Source organism: Cherax quadricarinatus, chromosome 45 (genome assembly GCF_038502225.1).
Source record: "Cherax quadricarinatus isolate ZL_2023a chromosome 45, ASM3850222v1, whole genome shotgun sequence".
NCBI lineage: Eukaryota > Metazoa > Arthropoda > Malacostraca > Decapoda > Parastacidae > Cherax > Cherax quadricarinatus.
The window spans coordinates 28,694,812-28,718,763 of record NC_091336.1 but is presented as its reverse complement, the minus strand read 5'-3'; the positions used below and the strand labels follow the sequence as shown (position 1 = coordinate 28,718,763).

Sequence of the window (23,952 nt, the reverse complement as noted above, 5' to 3'; positions counted from 1 at the left end):
GGTATGCTGTATCTTCCCCAGGTATGCTGTATCTTCCCCAGGTATGCTGTATCTTCCCCAGGTATGCTGTATCTTCCCCAGGTATGCTGTATCTTCCCCAGGTATGCTGTATCTTCCCCAGGTATGCTGTATCTTCACCAGGTATGCTGTATCTTCCCCAGGTATGCTGTATCTTCCCCAGGTATGCTGTATCTTCCCCAGGTATGCTGTATCTTCCCCAGGTATGCTGTATCTTCCCCAGGTATGCTGTATCTTCCCCAGGTATGCTGTATCTTCCCCAGGTATGCTGTATCTTCCCCAGGTATGCTGTATCTTCCCAGGTATGCTGTGTCTTCCCTCAGCTACATTATTTCCTCTCCAAGCATATATCTACCTCAAGTACATTTTGTCTTCCTCATGCCTCTTTTGTCTTCAACATTATGATTTTCTTCTCTATGTATGTTGTGTCTTCCCCCAGGTATGTTGTGGTGGGCATCTCACAGCAGCAGATGGAAGCACTCACGCTCACTAAGAAGGGCAGGAAGACACAGCACCTGGTGGGTGTGTTCCAGGTGAGGGGGGCGATGTGTGTGATTCAGGTGAAGGTGGGCATCTGGGCATCGTGTAGTACACATGAGTGTTGGATAGACGCAGTTCAGGGGAGCGTAGGCATTGTGTGGTTCAGGTGAGAATAGGTGTAGTGCGGTTGAGGTGAGAATAGGTGTAGTGCGGTTGAGGTGAGAATAGGTGTAGTGCGGTTGAGGTGAGAATAGGTGTAGTGCGGTTGAGGTGAGAATAGGTGTAGTGCGGTTGAGGTGAGAATAGGTGTAGTGCGGTTGAAGTGAGAATAGGTGTAGTGCGGTTGAGGTGAGAATAGGTGTAGTGCGGTTGAGGTGAGAATAGGTGTAGTGCGGTTGAGGTGAGAATAGGTGTAGTGCGGTTGAGGTGAGAATAGGTGTAGTGCGGTTGAGGTGAGAATAGGTGTAGTGCGGTTGAGGTGAGAATAGGTGTAGTGCGGTTGAGGTGAGAATAGGTGTAGTGCGGTTGAGGTGAGAATAGGTGTAGTGCTGTTGAGGTGAGAATAGGTGTAGTGCGGTTGAGGTGAGAATAGGTGTAGTGCGGTTGAGGTGAGAATAGGTGTAGTGCGGTTGAGGTGAGAATAGGTGTAGTGCGGTTGAGGTGAGAATAGGTGTAGTGCGGTTGAGGTGAGAATAGGTGTAGTGCGGTTGAGGTGAGAATAGGTGTAGTGCGGTTGAGGTGAGAATAGGTGTAGTGCGGTTCGTCACTGTGGTCATCTCCTGGTTAAGGCCAGTGTTCGGGTCATGCAGTTGAATATAAGAAAAGTTTGAATGACAACTGTATCTGTCTCATTCCTGGCAGTAGCTTCTGAATTCAACCTTTATTATTAATCAATATCTTCATTCATAATACTTCAAGGTAGACAAGATTCAAGGCTCACAATCAACGTTCATGTTGTAAACTTTACGTCTGACCAACTTGAACTGTCTCTGTTATAAGTGATTCTAATAATTTGCCTACTTATGGCGACAGTCTTATTTAGAAGTAATTTTAAGTAACTGACTTATTTTCTTATTTAAAGATAGGAATTGCATATATTATTTTCCACATCTCGGGCATAATATCTGTTTGGAAAGATGTACTGATCCGCCTTGTCAGTTTTTTACTAAGTTCCCATTAGCATCCTTGGAACTTAATAAGTCTGATGCTCTCTACTTGTCCCTCGTGTCTGTCATATTATTTAATTGATTTTTTCAGGACCTGTATAATTATTTACTGTTTGGATGACATATGTATCTAAGTTTGTAAAGATTTTAAGGAAATAACTTTTAAAAAGGGAGCGAATTTACTGTTCATTATCGGTAAACTGTCCAGATCTAGTCTTAGTGGGCCAATGTTTTACCTTAATGTTTCCTCTGTTCTTTAAACAACAATTTCTGTTTATCTTTGATTCACTAACAACTAGAATTTCTTTGTCGCTTTTAATAACTTCTAATCCCGTTCTTTACTTCTCTTTTAACAAAAACATATTGGTCATTAATGTTACCCTTTTCCCTCTTGAAGTGCTCTTCAGTTACCCTCTTTCCCTATCCTCTCTCTCTCTCTTTTTTTTTTTACACAGGGTTTGACAAGGTTAGGTTAAGAATTCCTAACTTTATTGACAAGCTATTTACAGGTTAAGGATTCCTAACTTTATTGACAAGCTATTTACAGGTTAAGGATTCCTAACTTTATTGACAAGCTATTTACAGCTTAAGGATTCCTAACTTTATTGACAAGCTATTTACAGGTTAAGAATTCCTAACTTTATTGACAAGCTATTTACAGGTTAAGGATTCCTAACTTTATTGACAAGCTATTTACAGGTTAAGGATTCCTAACTTTATTGACAAGCTATTTACAGGTTAAGGATTCCTAACTTTATTGACAAGCTATTTACAGGTTAAGGATTCCTAACTTTATTGACAAGCTAAGAGCTGTTACCTACATCAGCTCATTTGAAAGCATTTTTATTGTTATGAGACATACAAGTAGGTAACAAGATGAAGTTGGAGCCATCTGTGGGCCAGCATTTTGATGTAATCAACTGACTTTATCTAGTTGACATCATAATGCTGTACGAATGTGTTCCATATTCGAGTCATCCTGGGTATATATGATCTCAGATGGAGTGATGTTCTGGAGAAGGGTACAGCCAGGGTGAAGTTGCTGCTTTCTGCCCGTCTTGTGGTATAGAAACTTGCATCACTCTGTTCTCGAAGTGGATCCAAGTGTGGTGCTTTGACAATATTGGCCTTGTACATATCAGTAAGGCCACCCACATCCCTCCTGTGTTGAAGGCTCTGCTGAAATGACAGATCTATCCAAGATTGGTCCAGGCGAGAGATGAGACGTCTTGCTCTGTTCTCTACTCAGTCAAGCAGTCGCAGATGAGAGGGGAGTGCAGCAAACCAAGAAAGTGGAGCATACTCAAGGTGTGAGCGTACCTGTGCCTCGTACAGAATCTTGCAACCCCGACTGTCAAGCAGATGCGAGATACGGCGAAGTGCTGTAAGCTTCCTGGCTGCCTTGTTTGCAAGATTTACAACATGGTTCTTCATGGTCAGTTTGGAGTCAAATTTCACCCCAGGTGCCAACACCCTCCCATTCATCCTTACTACTGCACCAGCATTACCATCATGGTGCCTAGAGACCATCATCATTTGCGTCTCCTCAGGTGCAAGTGTTACTTGCCATCTATTTCCCCAAGCTGATATAGCTCTTAGCTGGTGATTGATGTAGCTTACAGCAGCTGGCATTTCATCTCTTGGATAAGTGAATGTCAGTGTACAGTCATCTGCATATGCATGGGATTCTGGGATGAGATAAAGAAGGTCATTGAAGTAGACATTCCATAACAAAGGTCTCAGCACGCTTCCTTGTGGAACACTTGCCCCAGTAGGATGTCTTGCTGATTCCGTTCCATTGAGAACTACACTTAGAGATCTACCATGAAGGTAATCACTGAGAAGGCATAGCGTAGAGCCTGCAATTCCCAGAGCTTGCAATTTTGCTAAGAGGCCCAGGTGCCACACCTGGTGTCCTCTCTGTCTCTCTGTCTCTCTGTCTCTGTCTATGTGTATGTCTATGTCTGTCTGTCTGTCTGTCTGTCTGTCTGTCTGTCTGTCTGTCTGTCTGTCTGTCTGTCTCTCTGTCTCTGTCTCTCTCTCTCTCTCTCTCTCTCTCTCTCTCTCTCTCTCTCTCTCTCTCTCTCTCTCTCTCTCTCTCTCTCTCTCTCTCTCTCTCTCTCTCTCTCTCTCTCTCTCTATATATATATATATATATATATATATATATATATATATATATATATATACGACTAGCCAAGGACTAGGACTCGAATCCATGCTGCTTTGGCACGCCTCATGGTGAGCGAAAACACATGATGCTCTAACCCACAGGACCACGCAATCCTTCAAAAATGATGCACCCAGCCAAGCTAGGTGTTTTAATGTCATCCGAGGACATTCGGCGGTGTGGGTGACTCTAACCTAATTTCATTCTTCTCCCTGTTTGGTGTACTATCCTCAACGAGCAGTATTTTATATTATTGTACCCAATCGCAGTGTTGTTATTGATCAATACCACACGTTCATGGGTACATTATTATAAAATACTGCTTGTTGAGGCTAGTACTCCAAACGGGGAGGAGAATCATATTAGCTCAGAGGCACCCACACCACCGTATGTCCTCGGATCACGGTAAAACACCTAGCTCTACTGGGTGCTTGAGTCTTGTAGGATTTGGTGGCCCTGTGGGTTAGAGCGTCATGTGGGTTTCGTTCACCATGTTAATAGTAAGAGGAGGACACAGCACGGCTGGATCTATTATTCACCATAAGTACAGATGTTATTTGTGAAATATAATATTAGAGTCTCGCGGTGCTAGCGACCAAACTGTGGAAACAAACATTGACGGAAGAATAACAACTGGGGTAAAATTGGACATGAGAAGATTAAACTTATCAGCGGTGAAGAAATGGAAGGAAAGTTAACAAATGAGATAATGAAGAACGTAGAAGGTAAGTGCCGGGAGGCTGATGGAATCTTCATGTTGGGATGAAAACACACAGATAAGATCATACTGAACCAGTGATACAGTTAACGATGTTGGGAGAACAAAAGCAAATAGAATAATATGTATAAGAGCCAAAATTGACTATAAAAGGGCGAGAATAGAAACTAAGAGATGATACCTAAATAAAATAACAACGAAAGTTACGTCTAACACGAGAGACAGCATCACAACCTGAACAGAAGGAAAACCGTAAAAGAGTAAATGATAAGCCAGAAAAAGGAAAGAGATATGATACTAGACTTCATGTAAACAACATGTGAAGCAGTGAAAAAAAACTTTCAAGAACCTCGATTCAATAAAAGCAACGAGACCTGCGAAAATATCTCCCCGAGTTATACTAGAAGAAGTAAAATATATTTTTAAACCTATTGCTGTTATCTAAACCATATTAATGGATATAGGACAGTTACAAAGTGACAGAAAATAAATGTTAAGTTAGAAAATTATATTCCACACAAGGTGAGGATGAGGCTAATCAGAGGTAAAATAAGAAACAATAATAAAGAAACAATAATAAACAATAATCAGCATATAATTACAACAGTTTATTCTCATAATAAGAGTCATTTTGAGAGAGCAGTAAACCATTTAATTCTATACTTCACAAGGAATGGAGATAAAACTTTAAGTGGTAGGTAAGAATGGCAGAGAATTCACTACAGATGATTCAAGAGTTCTTAAAGGAATTAACTAACTGTGATTGTCCGAGAAAAGATTCCTGACCGGGAAAGAGCAACAAGCAGTGCTCTGCAATATTCAGTATTGGAACTGGTATTGTTTTTTAGTATATGTAGATGTCGAACCGTAAGGGAGAGTCAGATGCTTCCTTGTTTGCAGATGATGTGAATTTAATGAGGATAAAAGCCGAGGAGGGGTGTTAATGTTGCAGTTTAAAAACTGTAGTGTAAAGCACCCTTCTGGCAAGACAGTGATGGAGTGAATGATGGTGAAAGTTTTTCTTTTTCGGGCCACCCTGCCTTGGTGGGAATCGGCCAGTGTGATAATAAAATAAAAAAAAAAGCCGAGGAGGATATGGGAAGATCCCGAACTTATTATTAAAAGACACAGATCCTGTAGATAGTGCTTGGACCACACGTCATTAGTGCCAGCACAACAGACACCATTGATCAGAACCAGGGAGCTTTCAGCCTAGCCAAACACTTGGCCTGAATTATGTTACAGTGGAAACACCCAGCAAATAAACCAGCAACTCAAATTGCAGTATTTTGCTTCCCAGTTCATGAGCGCCTGACTTGAATCTTTATTGTTCCTGCGCCACTGTCTACTAATAGAATTTTTGTGAAGAATAAAAAAGCATAATCCCGTGACTGGAACAATACACAAATCACCTACATATATCACAATTGTTTATGGTTTAAGTCGGACCTAAACATCGTCACTACTTTCATTCTCTAATGTGTTAAAACGATCCTCAGTATGATTTAGTGAAACTAATCTAAGAGAGAAATGTAGTCTTAGTAATTTAATTTTGTGTACATTATGATTTCCTATCAGTTCTAATTGTGTTTTCTTCCTGGCACACGTGTATATATGTGCAACATCAGTCAACGGTGGCGGGAGAGTACGAGGTGTTTGTCAACACTCTGTACCAAGAAGAGAAGCTGACCCGGGTCTTCACATGGCATGATAAACGCTCTTCCAGTGCCTCGCTCAGCATCTTCCCGGATAAGATCACTGATCTCCACGGTGCTACGCTCAATGTGAGCTCGAGATAAATGAGTTCCTGAACAGTAAATAATTATTTGCTAAAGCAATTTACATCCTTAAAACAGTTAATGATTCTCTTCATTACTAAGGCAGTTTAAATAATGGCGATTGATTAGTATACTTTTATATTTATCGTTAGTTGCTATTAAGGTCTTAAAGGATTAAGTAATTAACTGTTAAATTTTTATTGCTATCAAAGTCTAATAAATAATATCTATATCAGTGGTTTGTATTAGTTTTTCTTCATTCTCCATCTTATATATTTCACATATATGGTACGTCATTTTTTGGCCAACACAATTAACTCATAAATTGGATCGAAATTACTTTACATAGATATGATGTAGATAGATGTGGATAGACACTTGGCTTATATAATATTCCTTGATACCTTCCTATCATATCATGACTTAGTATTATTAAGTAATTTATTTAGTTATTCTCTTATTACCTAAATTATTAAATATAATTCTGAAATTTCTAGTATAATTCTCTTTAAAATACTTTAGTGATATAGAGAGACATTTTAAGTCTTGTCACACGAACAATGATCTTAGTTGGGTTATTTAATTCGTGATGAAGACACAATTTTAAATGGTTTAAATTGTGTCTGGTTTTTATTGTAATAAATATTAGATTCTGATGATGAGTGAAGGAACACCCGAAACCTCAGTTAAGTAATAGAATAATTAATGTAACTTACCGAATTGACCGAAGTTCATTATAACGAGACTTTCCGAATTTTTAGTAGATAATGCTGAAATTATTTATATAATTTTTTACCAAACTTAACATAGAAACCTCACTAACCTAACATAGAAACCTCACTAACCTAACATAGAAACCTCACTAACCTAACATAGAAACCTCACTAACCTAACATAGAAACCTCACTAACCTAGCATAGAAACCTCACTAACCTAACATAGAAACCTCACTAACCTAGCATAGAAACCTCACTAACCTAACATAGAAACCTCACTAACCTAACATAGAAACCTCACTAACCTAACATAGAAAAATCACTAACCTAGCATAGAAACCTCACTAACCTAACATAGAAACCTCACTAACCTAACATAGAAACCTCACTAACCTAACATAGAAACCTCACTAACCTAACATAGAAACCTCACTAACCTAACATAGAAACCTCACTAACCTAGCAGAGAAACCTCACTAACCTAACATAGAAACCTCACTAACCTAGCATAGAAACCTCACTAACCTAACATAGAAACCTCACTAACCTAACATAGAAACCTCACTAACCTAACATAGAAACCTCACTAACCTAACATAGAAACATCACTAACCTAACATAGAAACCTCACTAACCTAGCATAGAAACCTCACTAACCTAACATAGAAACCTCACTAACCTAGCATAGAAACCTCACTAACCTAACATAGAAACCTCACTAACCTAACATAGAAACCTCACTAACCTAGCATAGAAACCTCACTAACCTAGCATAGAAACCTCACTAACCTAACATAGAAACCTCACTAACCTAGCATAGAAACCTCACTAACCTAACATAGAAACCTCACTAACCTAGCATAGAAACCTCACTAACCTAACATAGAAACCTCACTAACCTAACATAGAAACCTCACTAACCTAGCATAGAAACCTCACTAACCTAGAATAGAAACCTCACTAACCTAACATAGAAACCTCACTAACCTAACATAGAAACCTCACTAACCTAGCATAGAAACCTCACTAACCTAACATAGAAACCTCACTAACCTAACATAGAAACCTCACTAACCTAGCATAGAAACCTCACTAACCTAGCATAGAAACCTCACTAACCTAACATAGAAACCTCACTAACCTAACATAGAAACCTCACTAACCTAGCATAGAAGCCTCACTAACCTAAAATAGAAACCTCACTAACTTAACATAGAAACCTCACTAACCTAGCATAGAAACCTCACTAACCTAACATAGAAACCTCACTAACCTAACACAGAAACCTCACTAACATAGCATAGAAACCACACTAACCTAACATAGAAACCTCACTAACCTAACATAGAAACCTCACTAACCTAGCATAGAAACCTCACTAACCTAGCATAGAAACCTCACTAACCTAGCATAGAAACCTCAGTAATCTAACATAGAAACCTCACTAACCTAGCATAGAAACCTCACTAACCTAACATAGAAACCTCACTAACCTAGCATAGAAACCTCACTAACCTAGCATAGAAACCTCACTAACCTAACATAGAAACCTCACTAACCTAACATAGAAACCTCACTAACCTAACACAGAAACCTCACTAACCTAACATAGAAACCTCACTAACCTAACATAGAAACCTCACTAACCTAACATAGAAACCTCAATAACCTAGCATAGAAACCTCACTAACCTAACATAGAAACCTCACTAACCTAGCATGGAAACCTCACTAACCTAGCATAGACACATCACTAACCTAGCACAGAAACCTCACTAACCTAGCATAGAAACCTCACTAACCTAGCATAGAAACCTCACTAACCTAGCATAGAAACCTCACTAACCTAGCATAGAAACCTCACTAACCTAGCATAGAAACCTCACTAACCTAACATAGAAACCTCACTAACCTAGCATAGAAACCTCACTAACCTCACATAGAAACCTCACTAACCTAGCATAGAAACCTCACTAACCTAGCATAGAAACCTCACTAACCTAGCATAGAAACCTCACTAACCTAGCATAGAAACCTCAGTAACCTAGCATAGAAACCTCACTAACCTAGCATAGGAACCTCAGTAACCTAGCATAGAAACCTCACTAACCTAGCATAGAAACCTCACTAACCTAGCATAGAAACCTCACTAACCTAGCATAGAAACCTCACTAACCTAGCATAGAAACCTCACTAACCTAGCATAGAAACCTCACTAACCTAACCTAGAAACCTCACTAACCTAGCATAGAAACCTCACTAACTTAGCATAGAAACCTCACTAACCTAGCCTAGAAACCTCACTAACCTAGCCTAGAAACCTCACTAACCTAGCATAGAAACCTCACTAACCTAGCATGGAAACCTCACTAACCTAGCATAGAAACCTAACATATCATAACATATGTAATAATTTGTATCCAAGTTCCAATAAAGAAATCAAAGGTCAGTTTAAATTATATATATATATATATATATATATATATATATATATATATATATATATATATATATATATATATATATATAAAAATATTAATATATTTGTGTGTGTGTGTGTGTGTGTGTGTGTGTGTGTGTGTGTGTGTGTGTGTGTGTGAGTGTGTGTACTCACCTAGTTGAGGTTGCGGGGGTCGAGTCAGAGCTCCTGGCCCCGCCTCTTCACTGATCGCTACTAGGTCACTCTCCCTGAACCGTGAGCTTTATCATACCTCTACTTAAAGCTATGTATGGATCCTGCCTCCACTACATCGCTTCCCAAACTATTCCACTTCCTGACTATTCTGTGCCTGAAGAAATACTTCCTAAGATCCCTGTGATTCATCTGTGTCTTCAGCTTCCAACTGTGTCCCTTTTGTTGCTGTGTCCCATCTCTGGAACATCCTGTCTTTGTCCACCTTGTCAATTCCTCTAAGTATTGTGTATGTCGTTATCATGTACCCCCTATCTCTCCTGTCCTCCAGTGTCGTCAGGTCGATTTCTCTTAACCTCTCCTCGTAGGACATACCCCTTAGCTCTGGGACTAGTCTTGCTGCAAACCTTTGCACTGTCTCTAGTTTCTTTACGTGCTTGACTAGGTGTGGGTTCCAAACTGGTGCCGCATACTCCAATATGGGCCTAACGTACACGGTGTACAGGGTCCTGAACGATTCCTTATTAAGATGTCGGAATGCTGTTCTGAGGTTAGCTAGGCGCCCATATGCTGCAGCAGTTATTTGGTTGATGTGCGCCTCAGGAGACGTGCCTGGCGTTATACTCACCCCAGGATCTTTTTCCTTCAGCGAGGGTTGTAGTCTCCGGCCCCCTAGACTGTACTCCGTCTGCGGTCTTCTTTGCCATTCCCCAATTTTCATGACTTTGCACTTGGTGGGTTGAACTCCAGGAACCAATTGCTGGACCAGATCTGCAGCCTGTCCAGATCCCTTTGTTGTTCTGCCCGGTCTTTGATCGAATGAATTCTTCTCATCAACTTCACGCCATCTGCAAACATGGACACTTCGGAATCTATTCTGACACCTCGCCACGTACCATGACTCGCTGCTGTCTTCCTGACAAGTATTCCCTGATCCATTGTAATGCCTTCCTTGTTATATCTGTGTGTGTGTGTCTGTGTGTGTGTGTCTGTGTGTGTGTGTGTGTGTATGTATGTGTGTGTGTGTGTGTGTGTGTGTGTGTGTGTGTGTGTGTGTGTGTGTGTCTGTGTGTGTGTGTGTGTGTATGTGTGTGTGTGTGTGTGTGTGTGTGTGTGTGTGTATGTGTGTGTATGTGTGTGTGTGTGTGTGTGTGTGTGTGTGTGTGTGTGTGTGTGTGTGTGTGCGTGTATGTGTGTGTGTGTGTGTGTGTATGTACTCACCTATTTGTACTCACCTATTTGTGGTTGCAGGGGTCGAGTCCTAGCTCCTGGCCCCGCCTCTTCACCGGTTGCTACTAGGCCCTCTCTCTCCCCGCTCCATGAGCTTTATCAAACCTCGTCTTAAAACTGTGTATGGTTCCTGCCTCCACTACGTCATTTTCTAGGCTATTCCACTGCCTTACAACTCTATGACTGAAGAAATACTTCCTACTATCTCTCTGACTCATTTGTGTCTTCAACTTCCAATTGTGGCCTCTTGTTTCTGTGTCCCCTCCCTGGAACATCCTGTCTTTGTCCACCTTGTCTATTCCACGCAGTATTTTATATGTCGTTATCATGTCTCCCCTGACCCTCCTGTCCTCCAGTGTGGTCAGGCCGATTTCCCTTAATCTTTCCTCATAGGACATTCCCCTTAGCTCTGGAACTAACCTTGTCGCAAACCTTTGTACTTTCTCTAGTTTCTTGACGTGCTTTATCAAGTGCGGGTTCCAAACATGTGCTGCATAATCCAGTATGTGTGTGTGTGTGTGTGTGTGTGTGTGTGTGTGTGTGTGTGTGTGTGTGTGTGTGTGTGTGTGTGTGTGTGTGTGTGTGTGTGTGTGTGTGTGTGTGTGTGTGTTTGTGTGATGAAAGGGGGTAAGGCAGATGAGATTGATGGGATAAAGATAGAAATGTTAAAAGCAGGTGGGGATATAGTTTTGGAGTGGTTGGTACTATTATTTAATAAATGTATGGAAGAGGGAAAGGTACCTAGGGATTGGCAGAGAGCATGCATAGTTCCTTTGTAAATGCAAAGGGGATAAAAGACAGTGCAGAAATTATAAGGGAATAAGTCTTTTGAATATACCTGTTAAAGTGTATGTTAGATTTAGTACTGAAAGAATTAAGAGTTGGACGGACAGTAGGATAGCAGATGAACAAGGAGGCTTTAGGAAAGGTAGGGGGTGTGTAGACCAGGTGTTTACAGTGAAACATATAGGTGAATAGTATTTAGATAAAGCTAAAGAGGTTTTTGTGGCATTTATGGATTTGGAAAATGCATATGACGAGGTGGACAGGGGGGCAATGTGGCAGATGTTGCAGATGTATGGTATAGGAGGTAGGTTATTGAAAGCAGTGAAGAATTTTTAATGAGGATAGTGAGGCTCAAGTTAGAGTATGTAGGAGCGCTGGAGATTATTTCCCAGTAAAAGTAGGCCTTCGATAAGGATGTGTGAGGTCACTGTGGTTGTTCAATATATTTATAGATGGGGTTATAAGAGAAGTAAGTGCGAGGGTCTTGGCAAGAAGCGTGGAGTTAAAAGATAAAGAATCAAACGCAAAGCAGGAGTTGTTACAGTTGCTCTTTGCTGATGACACTGTGCTTTTGTGAGATTCTGAAGAGAAGTAGCAGAGGTTGGTGGATGAATTTGGTAGGGTATGTAAAAGAAGAAAATTAAAAGTGAATATAGGAAAGAGTAAAGTGATGAGAATAAGAAAAACATTAGGTGACGAAAGATTGAATAACAGATTGGAGGGAGAGAGTAAGGAGGAGGTGAATATATTAAAATAATTAGAGGTGGACGTGTTAGCAGATGGGTCTATAAAGGATGAGGCGAGTCAGAGAACTGATGAGGGGAAAAGGGTGTGTGGTGCACTTACGAGTCTGTGGAGACAAAGAACTTTGTCTGTGGAAGCAAAGAGGGAAATGTGTGAGAGTATAGTTATACCAACACTCTTACATTGGTGGGAAGCATGGGTGATGAATGTTGCAAGAGGAGAAGACTAGGGGCAGTGGAGATGTCTTATTTGAGGGCAATGTGTGGTGTGAATATAACGCAGAGAATTTATAGTTTGGAAATTAGGAGGAGGTGCAGGATTACCAAAACTATTATCCAGAGGGCTGAGAAGGGGTTGTTGAGGTGGTTCGGACATGTAGAGAGAATGGAACGAAACAGAATGACTTCGAGAGTGTATAAATCTGTAGTGGAGGGAAGGCAGGGTAGAGGTAGGCCTAGAAAAAGTTGGATGGAGGGGGAAAAGAAGGTTTTGTTGGCGAGGGGTTTGGACTTCCAGCAAGCATAAGTGAGCGTATTTGATAGGAGTGAATGGAGGCAAATGTTTTTTAATACTTGACGTGCTGTTGGAGTGTGAGCAAAGTAACATTTATGAAGGGATTCAGGTAAACCGGCAGGGAAGTACAGTGTCTGCACTCTGAAGAAGGGACGTTACAGTTTCAGTTTTATAACTTGAGTGTAAAGCACCCTTCTGGCAAGACAGTGATGGAGTAAATGATAATGAAAATTTTTCTTTTTCGGGCCACCCTGCCTTGGTGGGAATCGGCCGATTTGTTATATATATATATATATATATATATATATATATATATAGATATATATATATATAGATAGAAATGTTAAAAGCAGGTGGGGATATAGTTTTGGAGTGGTTGGTGCAATTATTTAATAAATGTATGGAAGAGGGTAAGGTACCTAGGGATTGGCAGAGAGCATGCATAGTTCCTTTGTATAAAGGCAAAGGGGATAAAAGAGAGTGCAAAAATTATAGGGGGATAAGTCTGTTGAGTGTACCTGGTAAAGTGTATGGTAGAGTTATAATTGGAAGAATTAAGAGTAAGACGGAGAATAGGATAGCAGATGAACAAGGAGGCTTTAGGAAAGGTAGGGGGTGTGTGGACCAGGTGTTTACAGTGAAACATATAAGTGAACAGTATTTAGATAAGGCTAAAGAGGTCTTTGTGGCATTTATGGATTTGGAAAAGGCGTATGACAGGGTGGATAGGGGGGCAATGTGGCAGATGTTGCAAGTGTATGGTGTAGGAGGTAGGTTACTGAAAGCAGTGAAGAGTTTTTACGAGGATAGTGAGGCTCAAGTTAGAGTATGTAGGAAAGAGGGAAATTTTTTCCCAGTAAAAGTAGGCCTTAGACAAGGATGTGTGATGTCACCGTGGTTGTTTAATATATTTATAGATGGGGTTGTAAGAGAAGTAAATGCGAGGGTCTTGGCAAGAGGCGTGGAGTTAAAAGATAAAGAATCACACACAAAGTGGGAGTTGTCACAGCTGCTCTTTGCTGATGACACTGTGCTCTTGGGAGATTCTGAAGAGAAGTTGCAGAGATTGGTGGATGAATTTGGTAGGGTGTGCAAAAGAAGAAAATTAAAGGTGAATACAGGAAAGAGTAAGGTTATGAGGATAACAAAAAGATTAGGTGATGAAAGATTGAATATCAGATTGGAGGGAGAGAGTATGGAGGAGGTGAACGTATTCAGATATTTGGGAGTGGACGTGTCAGCGGATGGGTCTATGAAAGATGAGGTGAATCATAGAATTGATGAGGGAAAAAGAGTGAGTGGTGCACTTAGGAGTCTGTGGAGACAAAGAACTTTGTCCTTGGAGGCAAAGAGGGGAATGTATGAGAGTATAGTTTTACCAACGCTCTTATATGGGTGTGAAGCATGGGTGATGAATGTTGCAGCGAGGAGAAGGCTGGAGGCAGTGGAGATGTCATGTCTGAGGGCAATGTGTGGTGTGAATATAATGCAGAGAATTCGTAGTTTGGAAGTTAGGAGGAGGTGCGGGATTACCAAAACTGTTGTCCAGAGGGCTGAGGAAGGGTTGTTGAGGTGGTTCGGACATGTAGAGAGAATGGAGCGAAACAGAATGACTTCAAGAGTGTATCAGTCTGTAGTGGAAGGAAGGCGGGGTAGGGGTCGGCCTAGGAAGGGTTGGAGGGAGGGGGTAAAGGAGGTTTTGTGTGCGAGGGGCTTGGACTTCCAGCAGGCATGCGTGAGCGTGTTTGATAGGAGTGAATGGAGACAAATGGTTTTTAATACTTGACGTGCTGTTGGAGTGTGAGCAAAGTAACATTTATGAAGGGATTCAGGGAAACCGGCAAGCCGGACTTGAGTCCTGGAGATGGGAAGTACAGTGCCTGCACTCTGAAGGAGGGGTGTTAATGTTGCAGTTTAAAAACTGTAGTGTAAAGCACCCTTCTGGCAAGACAGTGATGGAGTGAATGATGGTGAAAGTTTTTCTTTTTCGGGCCACCCTGCCTTGGTGGGAATCGGCCGGTGTGATAATAAAAAAAAAAAAAATATATATATATATATATATATATATATATATATATATATATATATATATATATATATATATATATATATATATATATATATATATATATATATATATATATATAAATATGAATATATTTGTGTGTGTGTGTGTGTGTGTGTGTGTGTGTGTGTGTGTGTGTGTGTGTGTGTGTGTGTGTGTGAGTGTGTGTACTCACCTAGTTGAAGTTGCGGGGGTCGAGTCAGAGCTCCTGGCCCCGCCTCTTCATTGATCGCTACTAGGTCACTCTCCCTGAACCGTGAGCTTTATCATACCTCTGCTTAAAGCTATGTATGGATCCTGCCTCCACTACATCGCTTCCCAAACTATTCCACTTCCTGACTATTCTGTGCCTGAAGAAATACTTCCTAAGATCCCTGTGATTCATCTGTGTCTTCAGCTTCCAACTGTGTCCCTTTTGTTGCTGTGTCCCATCTCTGGAACATCCTGTCTTTGTCCACCTTGTCAATTCCTCTAAGTATTGTGTATGTCGTTATCATGTCCCCCCTATCTCTCCTGTCCTCCAGTGTCGTCAGGTCGATTTCTCTTAACCTCTCCTCGTAGGACATACCCCTTAGCTCTGGGACTAGTCTTGCTGCAAACCTTTGCACTGTCTCTAGTTTCTTTACGTGCTTGACTAGGTGTGGGTTCCAAACTGGTGCCGCATACTCCAATATGGGCCTAACGTACACGGTGTACAGGGTCCTGAACGATTCCTTATTAAGATGTCGGAATGCTGTTCTGAGGTTAGCTAGGCGCCCATATGCTGCAGCAGTTATTTGGTTGATGTGCGCCTCAGGAGACGTGCCTGGCGTTATACTCACCCCAGGATCTTTTTCCTTCAGCGAGGGTTGTAGTCTCCGGCCCCCTAGACTGTACTCCGTCTGCGGTCTTCTTTGCCATTCCCCAATTTTCATGACTTTGCACTTGGTGGGTTGAACTCCAGGAACCAATTGCTGGACCAGATCTGCAGCCTGTCCAGATCCCTTTGTTGTTCTGCCCGGTCTTTGATCGAATGAATTCTTCTCATCAACTTCACGCCATCTGCAAACATGGACACTTCGGAATCTATTCTGACACCTCGCCACGTACCATGACTCGCTGCTGTCTTCCTGACAAGTATTCCCTGATCCATTGTAATGCCTTCCTTGTTATATCTGTGTGTGTGTGTCTGTGTGTGTGTGTCTGTGTGTGTGTGTGTGTGTATGTATGTGTGTGTGTGTGTGTGTGTGTGTGTGTGTGTGTGTGTGTGTGTGTGTCTGTGTGTGTGTGTGTGTATGTGTGTGTGTGTGTGTGTGTGTGTGTGTGTGTGTATGTGTGTGTATGTGTGTGTGTGTGTGTGTGTGTGTGTGTGTGTGTGTGTGTGTGTGCGTGTATGTGTGTGTGTGTGTGTGTGTATGTACTCACCTATTTGTACTCACCTATTTGTGGTTGCAGGGGTCGAGTCCTAGCTCCTGGCCCCGCCTCTTCACCGGTTGCTACTAGGCCCTCTCTCTCCCCGCTCCATGAGCTTTATCAAACCTCGTCTTAAAACTGTGTATGGTTCCTGCCTCCACTACGTCATTTTCTAGGCTATTCCACTGCCTTACAACTCTATGACTGAAGAAATACTTCCTACTATCTCTCTGACTCATTTGTGTCTTCAACTTCCAATTGTGGCCTCTTGTTTCTGTGTCCCCTCCCTGGAACATCCTGTCTTTGTCCACCTTGTCTATTCCACGCAGTATTTTATATGTCGTTATCATGTCTCCCCTGACCCTCCTGTCCTCCAGTGTGGTCAGGCCGATTTCCCTTAATCTTTCCTCATAGGACATTCCCCTTAGCTCTGGAACTAACCTTGTCGCAAACCTTTGTACTTTCTCTAGTTTCTTGACGTGCTTTATCAAGTGCGGGTTCCAAACAGGTGCTGCATACTCCAGTATGTGTGTGTGTGTGTGTGTGTGTGTGTGTGTGTGTGTGTGTGTGTGTGTGTGTGTGTGTGTGTGTGTGTGTGTGTGTGTGTGTGTGTGTGTGTGTGTTTGTGTGATGAAAGGGGGTAAGGCAGATGAGATTGATGGGATAAAGATAGAAATGTTAAAAGCAGGTGGGGATATAGTTTTGGAGTGGTTGGTACTATTATTTAATAAATGTATGGAAGAGGGAAAGGTACCTAGGGATTGGCAGAGAGCATGCATAGTTCCTTTGTAAATGCAAAGGGGATAAAAGACAGTGCAGAAATTATAAGGGAATAAGTCTTTTGAATATACCTGTTAAAGTGTATGTTAGATTTAGTACTGAAAGAATTAAGAGTTGGACGGACAGTAGGATAGCAGATGAACAAGGAGGCTTTAGGAAAGGTAGGGGGTGTGTAGACCAGGTGTTTACAGTGAAACATATAGGTGAATAGTATTTAGATAAAGCTAAAGAGGTTTTTGTGGCATTTATGGATTTGGAAAATGCATATGACGAGGTGGACAGGGGGGCAATGTGGCAGATGTTGCAGATGTATGGTATAGGAGGTAGGTTATTGAAAGCAGTGAAGAATTTTTAATGAGGATAGTGAGGCTCAAGTTAGAGTATGTAGGAGCGCTGGAGATTATTTCCCAGTAAAAGTAGGCCTTCGATAAGGATGTGTGAGGTCACTGTGGTTGTTCAATATATTTATAGATGGGGTTATAAGAGAAGTAAGTGCGAGGGTCTTGGCAAGAAGCGTGGAGTTAAAAGATAAAGAATCAAACGCAAAGCAGGAGTTGTTACAGTTGCTCTTTGCTGATGACACTGTGCTTTTGTGAGATTCTGAAGAGAAGTAGCAGAGGTTGGTGGATGAATTTGGTAGGGTATGTAAAAGAAGAAAATTAAAAGTGAATATAGGAAAGAGTAAAGTGATGAGAATAAGAAAAACATTAGGTGACGAAAGATTGAATAACAGATTGGAGGGAGAGAGTAAGGAGGAGGTGAATATATTAAAATAATTAGAGGTGGACGTGTTAGCAGATGGGTCTATAAAGGATGAGGCGAGTCAGAGAACTGATGAGGGGAAAAGGGTGTGTGGTGCACTTACGAGTCTGTGGAGACAAAGAACTTTGTCTGTGGAAGCAAAGAGGGAAATGTGTGAGAGTATAGTTATACCAACACTCTTACATTGGTGGGAAGCATGGGTGATGAATGTTGCAAGAGGAGAAGACTAGGGGCAGTGGAGATGTCTTATTTGAGGGCAATGTGTGGTGTGAATATAACGCAGAGAATTTATAGTTTGGAAATTAGGAGGAGGTGCAGGATTACCAAAACTATTATCCAGAGGGCTGAGAAGGGGTTGTTGAGGTGGTTCGGACATGTAGAGAGAATGGAACGAAACAGAATGACTTCGAGAGTGTATAAATCTGTAGTGGAGGGAAGGCAGGGTAGAGGTAGGCCTAGAAAAAGTTGGATGGAGGGGGAAAAGAAGGTTTTGTTGGCGAGGGGTTTGGACTTCCAGCAAGCATAAGTGAGCGTATTTGATAGGAGTGAATGGAGGCAAATGTTTTTTAATACTTGACGTGCTGTTGGAGTGTGAGCAAAGTAACATTTATGAAGGGATTCAGGTAAACCGGCAGGGAAGTACAGTGTCTGCACTCTGAAGAAGGGACGTTACAGTTTCAGTTTTATAACTTGAGTGTAAAGCACCCTTCTGGCAAGACAGTGATGGAGTAAATGATAATGAAAATTTTTCTTTTTCGGGCCACCCTGCCTTGGTGGGAATCGGCCGATTTGTTATATATATATATATATATATATATATATATAGATATATATATATATATATATATATATATATATATATATATATATATATATATATATATATATATATATATATATATATATATATATATATATATATATATATATATATATATATATATATATATATATATATATATATATATATATATATATATGCACTGATCTTTGGCCGAAAGAGACTGGAAACTACGAACGAGGCAGGTTGACCGAAAAAGAAAGAAAATCCCCAAAAAGAAAATACTTTCTTCATCATCACACTGTCATGATCCCGTCAGTTCCAGCTGCTTTACCTCCTTTCATTCTACGTAATGCCTCACGTACCTCCCCCACACTTACATCCTTCTCTTCTTCACTCCTAAACGATGTTATACCTCCCTGGCCAGTGCTTGAAATTACCGCCTCCCTTTCTTCATCGACATTTAAAAGTTCCTCAAAATATTCCCGCCATCTACCCAATACCTCCTTCTCCACATCTACTAACTCCCCTACTCTGTTTTTAACTGACAAATCTATACGTTCCCTAGGCTTTCTTAACTTGTTTAACTCACTCCAAAAATGTTTTCTTATTTTCTTTAAACTTTCTTGACAGTGCCTCTCCCACTCTCCCACCACTCTCTTTACCTTTCTTTTACTCTCCATATACTCTCCTCTTCTTATAACACTTTTGCTTTGTGAAAACCTCTCATAAGCTGCCTTTTTCTCTTTTATCACACCCTTTACTTCATCATTCCACCAATCACTCCTCTTTCCTCCTGCACCCACCCTCCTATAACCACAAACTTCTGCCCCACATTCTAATACTGCATTTTTAAAACTATTCCAACCCTCTTCAACCCCCCCCTCACTACTCATCTTTGCACTACATAAGAACATAAGAAAGGAGGAACACTGCAGGAGGCCTGCTGGCCCATACTAGGCAGGTCCTTTACAATTCATCCCACTAACAAAACATTTGCCCAACCCAATTTTCAGTGCCACCCAAGAAATAAGCTCTGATGTGAAAGTCCCACTCAAATCCAACCCCTCCCACTCATGTACTTATCCAACCTAGATTTGAAACTACCCAAAGTCCCAGCCTCAATAACCCAACTAGGTAGACTGTTCCACTCATCAACTACCCTATTTCCAAACCAATACTTTCCTATGTCCTTTCTAAATCTAAACTTATCTAATTTAAATCCATTACTGCGCGTTCTCTCTTGGAGAGACATCCTCAAGACCTTATTAATATCCCCTTTATTAATACCTATCTTCCACTTATACACTTCGATCAGGTCTCCCCTCATTCTTCGTCTAACAAGTGAATGTAACTTAAGAGTCTTCAATCTTTCTTCATAAGGAAGATTTCTGATGCTATGTATTAATTTAGTCATCCTACGCTGAATGTTTTCTAACGAATTTATGTCCATTTTGTAATACGGAGACCAGAACTGAGCTGCATAATCTAGGTGAGGCCTTACTAATGATGTATAAAGCTGCAGTATGACCTCTGGACTTCTGTTGCTTACACTTCTTGATATAAATCCCAGTAATCTATTTGCCTTATTACGTACGCTTAGGCATTGCTGTCTTGGTTTAAGGTTGCTGCTCACCATAACCCCCAAGTCCTTTTCGCAATCTGTATGGCTAAGTTCTACATCATTTAATTTATAAGTACTAGGGTTATGGGCACTCCCAAGCTTCAGAACCTTGCATTTATCTACATTGAACTGCATCTGCCACTTTTCTGACCAAGAATAGAGTTTGTTTAAATCCTCCTGAAGTTCCCTAACATCTACGTTTGAATCAATTATCCTACCTATCTTTGTATCATCGGCGAATTTGCTCATATCACTAGTAATTCCCTCATCAAGATCATTGATATATATTATAAACAACAACGGGCCCAAGACTGATCCCTGTGGAACGCCACTTGTTATAGATCCCCACTCGGATTTAACCCCATTTATGGACACTCTCTGCTTCCTGTCAGTGAGCCATGACTCGATCCACGAGAGCACTTTTCCCCCAATGCCATGAGCTGCCACTTTCTTTAACAGTCTATGGTGCGGAACTCTATCAAAAGCCTTACTAAAATCTAAGTAAATAATATCAAATTCTTTATTGTGGTCAACAGCCTCAAAAGCTTTACTGAAGAAAGTTAATAAATTAGTTAGACAAGACCGGCCTCTTGTGAATCCATGCTGAGTATCATTAATCAAGCTATGCTTATCGAGATGGCTTCTTATAATCTCAGCTATAATTGACTCTAGTAATTTGCCTACAATTGAGGTCAGGCTTATTGGGCGGTAATTTGACGGTAACGACTTGTCCCCTGTTTTAAAAATAGGAGTTACATTAGCCATCTTCCACATATCAGACACTACACCTGTTTGAAGAGATAAATTAAAAATATTAGTTAATGGTTCACAGACTTCCATTTTGCATTCCTTAAGAACCCTTGAAAAAACCTCATCAGGACCCGGCGACTTATTTTGCTTCAGTCTGTCTATCTGCCTCACAACCATCTCACTAGTGACTGTGATGTTACATAATTTATCTTCTTCTAGCCCACTGTAAAAATTAATTACTGGAATATTGTTAGTGTCTTCCTGTGTAAAAACTGAGAGAAAATAATTATTTAAAATCAAGCACATTTCATTCTCTTTGTCAGTAAGATGCCCATAGTTATTTTTAAGGGGACCTATCTTATCTCTAACTTTTGTTCTATAGACCTGGAAAAAACTTTTTGGGTTAGTTTTAGAATCCCTAGCAACTTTAATTTCATAGTCCCTTTTAGCTTTTCTTATCCCCTTTTTAATGTCCCTCTTAATGTCAATATACTGATACATAAGATGACCCTCACCTCTTTTGATACGCCTATAAATTCCTTTCTTATGCCCTAGTAGATATTTGAGCCTATTATTCATCCATTTTGGGTCATTTCTATTTGATCTAATTTCTTTATATGGGATAAACGCTCTTTGAGCAGCATGTACAGTGTTCAGAAAACTGTCATATTGATAGCTCTCTTCGTTACCCCAGTCAACAGATGATAAGTGTTCTCTAAGCCCATCGTAATCTGCTAAGCGAAAATCTGGGACTGTTACTGAGTTATCGCTACTATCGTACTTCCATTCAATGCTAAATGTAATTGATTTGTGGTCGCTAGCACCCAGTTCCTCTGAAATTTCTAAATTATTAACAAGGGATTCATTGTTTGCCATAACTAAGTCAAGCAGGTTATTTCCCCTTGTAGGTTCTGTCACAAACTGCTTCAAAAAACAATCCTGAAATACTTCTAAGAAGTCGTATGATTCTAAATTCCCAGTCAAGAAATTCCAATCAACATGACTAAAGTTAAAGTCTCCTAGAATTACTACATTATCGTGCCTTGTGGCCTTAACAATTTCCTCCCATAGTAGTTTCCCTTGGTCCCTATCTAAGTTTGGGGGACGGTATATCACTCCTAAAATCAGTTTTTCATGCCCCTCTGAAAATTCTATCCAAACAGACTCTGTATGTGTTACTTCAGACTTAATACCCGTTTTTATGCAACAGTTCAAGCGATCTCGGACATACAATGCCACCCCACCCCCCCTCCCAATACTTCTATCTTCTTGGAACAATTTAAAACCCTGAATATGACATTCCGCAGGCATGTCCCGACTTTTTGAATTAAACCACGTCTCAGTTAAGGCAAATACCTTTCTACCAATAGTTGCTTATATCACACCCTAATTTCCTCCTTCCTTAGTTTATACACTTTCACCTCTCTCTTACTTTTTATTGCCACTTTCCTCTTGTCCCATCTACCTCTTACACTAACTGTAGCTACAACTAAATAATGATCCGATATATCAGTTGCCCCTCTATAAACATGTACATCCTGGAGCCTACCCATCAACCTTTTATCCACCAATACATAATCTAATAAACTACTTTCATTACATGATTTATTATACCTTGTATATTTATTTATCATTTTTTTCATAAAATATGTATTACTTATTACCAAATTTCTTTCTACACATAGCTCAATTAAAAGTTCCCTATTTTCATTTACCCCTGGCACCCCAAATTTACCTGCTACTCCCTCCACAATAATTTACCCACTTTAGCATTGAAATCCCCAACCAAAAGTACTCTCACACTTGGTTCAAAACTTCTCACACCCTCAATATTTCCCAAAATCTCTCTCTCTCTCTACACTTCTACACTTCTCTCATCTATACTTCTCTCTTCTCCAGGTGCTTAAACACTTACTGTAACCCACTTTTTCAAATCCAACCTTTATTTTACTCCACATAATCCTTGAATTATATATTTATATTTTCTTTTCCTGCCATTACTTATCCTTCAACATTATTGCTACTCCTTCTTTAGCTCTAACTCTATTTGAAACCCCTGACCTAATCCCATTTATTCCTCTCCACTGAAACTCTCCCACCCCCTTCAGCAATGTTTCCCTTAAAGCCAGAACATCCAGCTTCTTCTCATTCATAACATCCACAATCATCTCTTTCTTATCATTCGCACAACATCCACGCACATTCAGATATCCCACTTTGATGGCTTTCTTCTTTTCTTTTTAGTAAGCTATGCGGGGAAAAGGTGTTATTAGCCGATTGTTCCCGACATTTTATTTGACTTTTACAACACGCATGGCTTATGGAGGAAAGATTCTTATTCCACTTCCCCATTGATGTTAAAGAAAAGCTATAAGAACAGGAACTATTAAGATGAAGTCAAAGAAAACTCAGATGGGTAGCAAGACGTACCTGAAATCTTGCAGGTTTATGAGACAGAAAAAAGACACCAGCAATCCTATCATCATGTAAAACAAATACAGGTTTCCTATTTACCCTCACTTGCTAGGACAGTAGTACCTCCCTGAATAACTGCTGTCTACCATTATATATATATATATATGCAATAAGATCACAGTAAACAGGTGATTTCAAAATATGCAAAACAACCACTCTGAAAGAATAGAGAAATTCCAAGCGCTTTCGTGACTACTCACATTATCAAGGAACTATCTAGTTCCTTGATAATGTGAGTAGTCACGAAAGCGCTTGGAATTTCTCTATTCTTTCAGAGTGGTTGTTTTGCATATATATATATATATATATATATATATATATATTTTTATATATATCTATATATATATATATAAATATATATATATTTTTATAT

At 40.3% G+C, this 23,952-nt stretch overlaps 1 protein-coding gene across 1 annotated transcript in view; it reads left to right on the top strand.

Annotated features, from left to right (window-relative positions):
- Window positions 1–23,952, top strand: part of LOC128694950 (ionotropic receptor 93a-like) — a 222,337-nt gene that overhangs the window by 63,914 nt on the left and 134,471 nt on the right. The window contains exons 3-4 of the mRNA XM_070094251.1: window positions 458–551; window positions 6,181–6,336. Of these exons, the coding sequence (XP_069950352.1) occupies window positions 458–551; window positions 6,181–6,336 (250 nt within the window). The remainder of the gene's footprint in view (window positions 1–457; window positions 552–6,180; window positions 6,337–23,952) is intronic.